The 4,746-nt window shown below is 38.6% G+C and overlaps 1 protein-coding gene across 1 annotated transcript; it reads right to left on the reverse strand.

Annotated features, from left to right (window-relative positions):
• Window positions 1–2,637: 2,637 nt before the first annotated feature.
• On the reverse strand, window positions 2,638–3,624 carry LOC307109544 (olfactory receptor 56B4-like; the record flags this gene model as incomplete). The annotated part of the gene is made up of 1 exon (XM_079788356.1): window positions 2,638–3,624. One exon carries the CDS (start codon window positions 3,622–3,624, stop codon window positions 2,638–2,640), a length of 987 nt encoding a protein of 328 aa, XP_079644482.1.
• Window positions 3,625–4,746: the final 1,122 nt, after the last annotated feature.

A 4,746-nucleotide genomic window follows, 5' to 3' on the forward strand; every position in this document is an offset into this window, starting at 1 on the left:
AATGGAGAAAAAAATGTTTTCACTCCTTTGGTGAGGATTAAAAAAAATGTTACCTTTGCTCTGTTCTTATTATAATTGCTAATATTTTGGGATGTTTTAAGTGCATATAAGTTTTTTGCACTATGTACTTCAATGTGTACTTATGACATGGAAATCCATTGATATTCCCTTTCTCAGTGTTATTATATTGGTTTTATTTCCTTGTCCATTTATACACTTTGCTTAACTTGTGCCACTTTTAAATGTTTTGGGAGTTTTTTCTTTATCAAACCAACCCAATAAATATTTTGTATTTACTTTATATATGCAATTGTGTTTGTTTTGCTATTTTGTTTTATGTATTATTTATTTTGCTAATCTATTGTCAATTCTTAATATTTTTTGATCAGCACTTTTATTTTGATTTTCTAAGTATGCCCAAAAGATGTTGCTTGCATACACAATATTTGTTCTCTTTAAAATAATTAATTTATCTTAGTTTTTGTTTCATCTCAATGAAAATGCATAGAAATTCATGGCAAATGTAAAATAAGTATGAAGGCAAACATTTCAATTTTTGGGGTTGAATTTAGTGGGACTTCAGCTACAATTTATATGAAATAAAATGTCTCTTTTTGTTTTGTCTATTTTTTTTTTTTGTACCAGATGTAACAAAGCAGTCTTTTGTTTGTAGTTGCTTTTTGTTCTGGGACTCTTCGAGATAGAATTTATAACTCTCGATCCCTTGGCTTATTATTTATTCACTCACAATCTTAGAACTTAGCCTCATCTTTTCTGTTTCCTGATCACAGATTTAGTCTCTAAAAAAGTGAAGAGCTCCAGAGAAGGGAAGCACTAAAGGTCAACAAAGAAAGCCAGCCATTGAAGCTAAAGATAAGGCAAATCATCATGTTTATTTTATATACAAGTTATTAGAAATTAACTTTAGTTTTTTTTTTTTACAATTTAGTCTTTAGGTGACAAAATATTGTTCTGTGGAACTGTAACTGGATTTGAGGAATGGGTAATATATCCACAATGCATACAGTGACTCATACAATGACTGTTGAAATGTGCATCTTGTTACTTTGGGAAAAAGGTGAGAATTACTTCCTTGGTATTAAGAATAGCTGCATCTTTTAAAATAGAAGAGCAGAGTTATTTTACTGTTGTATGAGAATTCAAATGTACATAAAAGGGTGTATATGGAAGTTGAGTAGTCAAAGGTGTGAACCTTGCTGGTAATCAATTTATTGTGACTCAGTTACCAATTCATACTTTTTGCTCTGTGAGAGTGAACCTGGAACCTTTACATACCTGTGTCAGTTGGTCTAATTCTCAACTTTGCTAGCTGAAAAGAATGGAGAGACATTGCAAGAAGAAAGTTATCTGTTCTTTTTTAAATTGAGGTGAAATTCACATAACATAACATTCAGCATTGTAACCATTTTAAAGTGGCTTCCAGTACATTCACAATGTTGTGCAGCTCTCACTTCTAATTACAGAAAATTTCAACACCCTCAAATGGAAGCCTATACCCATTGAACAGTTGTTACCCATTTTTCCTTCACCCTAGCAGTCACTTATCTTCTTTCTGTCCTTATGAATTTGCCTATTTTGGACATTTCATATAAATGGAATAATGAAATGTGTTCTTTTCTGTTTGGCTTCTCTCAGTTAGCATGATATCTTCAAGGTTCATCCATGTTGGAGCATGTGTCAGTACTTCTTTACTTTTTTCTGACTGGATACTGTTATCCCATTGTATGGATATATCTCATTTTGTTTATCCATTCATTAGGTAATGCACATTTGGGCCCTTTTCATTTCTTGGTATTATGATGTGGCTTCTTATTTTGGGAGAAAAGTTTTGTGAGGACATGTTTTCAATTCCTTTGGGTATGCACCTCAGCATGGAATAGCTGGGTTCCATGGAAACTCTGTTCAGTCATTGGAGAAGCTGCCAGGCTCTTTTCTAAAAGAGCTGCCCCAGCTGACATTTCTGCCATCTATTGTTGCTTCAGCCCTGGAAGTGATTCTAAGAGGTTGTTCTCCAAGGTGAAATCATATACAAACCTCCTGAGGTCATTCTTCAGACCATGGTCCAGGACATTTTCTGTGCTATATAGGATTCAGCTGACCTATGCCTCCTGACTCACTGTATCATGAATGAAGTATTTATTAGACATCTACTATGCACAGAGTTGTGTACTAGGTTCAGAGAAGGTACAACATGAACATGGTTGAGGGTCCTTGTACTCAAAAGTGTGCATTTTTGGTAGTTGTGAAAATGGTAAAAATTAATTTATATTTAATTAATTGGTTATTTGGAAGTACTTTTTAGGGCCTTTTCTAGGACTATTTTCTTCTTTTCCTAGGAAGAAAACTTTACCACCAATTAGATGAATTTTTCCATGTGTATATCATATCTAAAAGCATCAGAGCTGTGTAAAAGTGTGTCTGTCTCCCAGCCACAACAATGGTCACGGATAATTATATTGTATTCTCACTTATTTCTAGTTATAGGAAATTTCATTATAATTTTCATATGCCTATTTTGATGTGTAAGGCTACATTTTAGTGATGCTATAGGCCATTTCCCCCCATTTTTTACAATCCAGGTCTATAACCTGTTTTCTTCCTAACACCTATAGTGACTTATAAAGCTGAGGTTACTTCTGAAATGGATGGACAATTCTTCACCCACCCAAGCAGCTTCGGGAAACCCAGTCTGAGCTCATGCATCCTGAGAGCATAGACCATGGGGTTGAGAGCAGGAGGGATGATATTGTGCAGCACATTAAGGAGTACAGGGATAAGGGGAATCTTTTCTCCTACAAGATGTGTGACAGACACCACTATGATACCTGAGTAGAAGAAGAGGATGAGGATGAAGTGGGAGCTGCAGGTGCTCAGAGCCTTGGACATTGCTTCTGCTGAGTTTAGCCTCAGCACAGTGCGAAGGATTAGAGCATAGGAAGAAAAAACCAGAGCCATATCGCTCCCAACTATGATCCATGCTAAGAACAGTTGGTAAAATTTGTTCACAGTGATGTCATCACAAGCTAGGGTGATGACCCCCAAGTTAGAGCACAGGCAGTGGTCAATTTCATTCTTGGAGCAGTAGAGTCTTTGGGCCGCCAGGACAGGCACTGGGATGGTCAACAAGCCATTCCTGAGCACCATGAATCCTATGACCTTGGCCATAAAAGCGTCAGTGACTATGGAGGGGTATCGAAGAGGGTGACAGATGGCTATGTATCTGTCCACTGCCATGCAGAAGAAGATACCGGACTCCATACAAAAGAAGCAGTGGATGACATACATCTGAGCAAAACATTCAGGGAGGCTGATGGCCTTGGCATCAAACCAGAAGATAGCCATAATCTTGGGCATAATGGTGGTGGCCAACCCAATGTCGACGAGTGCCAATATGCCCAGGAAATGGTACATGGGCTCATGGAGCGTGGGCTCATGTTGGATGGTGATGAAGATGAGGAGATTGGCAGCAAGAGCTAATAGGTAGAGCAGAGCCAGGGGCAGGGAGAGCCAGTGCTGCCACTCGTGAATGCCTGGGAGCCCCATCAAGATGAACTGGGAGATGTGGAGGCTGGAACTGTTGGTAACACTGGTGGAGGTGTCCATGGCACAGGTGCCCTGTTCTCAGTGTCTGTCCATAAAACCTAATAGGAAGGAGATTTCATTGGAAAGTTCAGCTGTGATTTGTAATTAGGGATCCCCAAAACTCAGGTTCTTTAATCATGACCTTCAACATTATTATTATTATTTTGCGTCCTGGAAATATTCCACAGAGGAGCAATAAAGAAGGCTAAAATTAGTTCTAAAGGAAAAGTTGGAATAGCTATTGTTATCACTACTTGTATGCCTAGTAAGCATGTCCAAATACATCAGCAATAATATTATCACCAACAAATGACAAATACTAATATTTTGTTTATTCAATTCCATTTTTCAGTTTTATGTTTAAGCAGTTTACATCATACAGAGATAAATTTGTATATTGCCTTTGTCTTTGCAGCAACCTGTTCTAAGAGATAAAATTGGTGCTCAGTAAAAAGTTATCGCATGAATAAATAAATGAACCATGACTTTCCAGTATTTAAAAGCAATGTGGATTCTTAATGTTAATGAGCACTTTATCCTATATAATAAAGAGCTAATATGCAAATGGTCATCACACCCTCGCGCCCTTGCTCCCTCATGCTGGGGCTGGGGGATCTGAGACTGGGCTGGGGCCCTGAGGCCTCACCCCCTGCCCTGGCACCGGGGCTGGGGGACCTGAGGCTGTGCTCCTAGCCCTTGCACCAGGGCTGGGGGACCTGAGGCCGCACCCCCTACCTGGCGCCCAGCCGGGGGACCTGAACCTGCACCCCCCACCCTGCAGGGCTTGACAGGGTTGGGGCCGGCCAGGTCTGTGTCTCACGTGATTTTGAAGCATGTGTGGGTGGGCAGGGACTTGACTCTGGGTCCTGTGGCATGCCCCAGACTCTGACAGGAGGGAGATTTTCATATACATTTTACTAATTTTCTTTCATCTCTGACACTTCTATTATAGAGAAAGGGCAAATAGCAATATTAAAATATTTCCTCTAATTAATTCCCTTTTAATTTGCATGAATTTCATGCACCGGGCCACTAGTATTTCTATATTTGACTATTTCATAGATCACTAACCAATATTTTACTTTTTAGATTATTTCTGAATAGAATTTCAAAAATGATACAAAAGTGATATATACAAAAATC

This window comes from Cnephaeus nilssonii, assembly GCF_951640355.1.
Source record: "Cnephaeus nilssonii genome assembly, chromosome: 13".
NCBI classification, from domain to species: Eukaryota; Metazoa; Chordata; class Mammalia; order Chiroptera; family Vespertilionidae; genus Cnephaeus; species Cnephaeus nilssonii.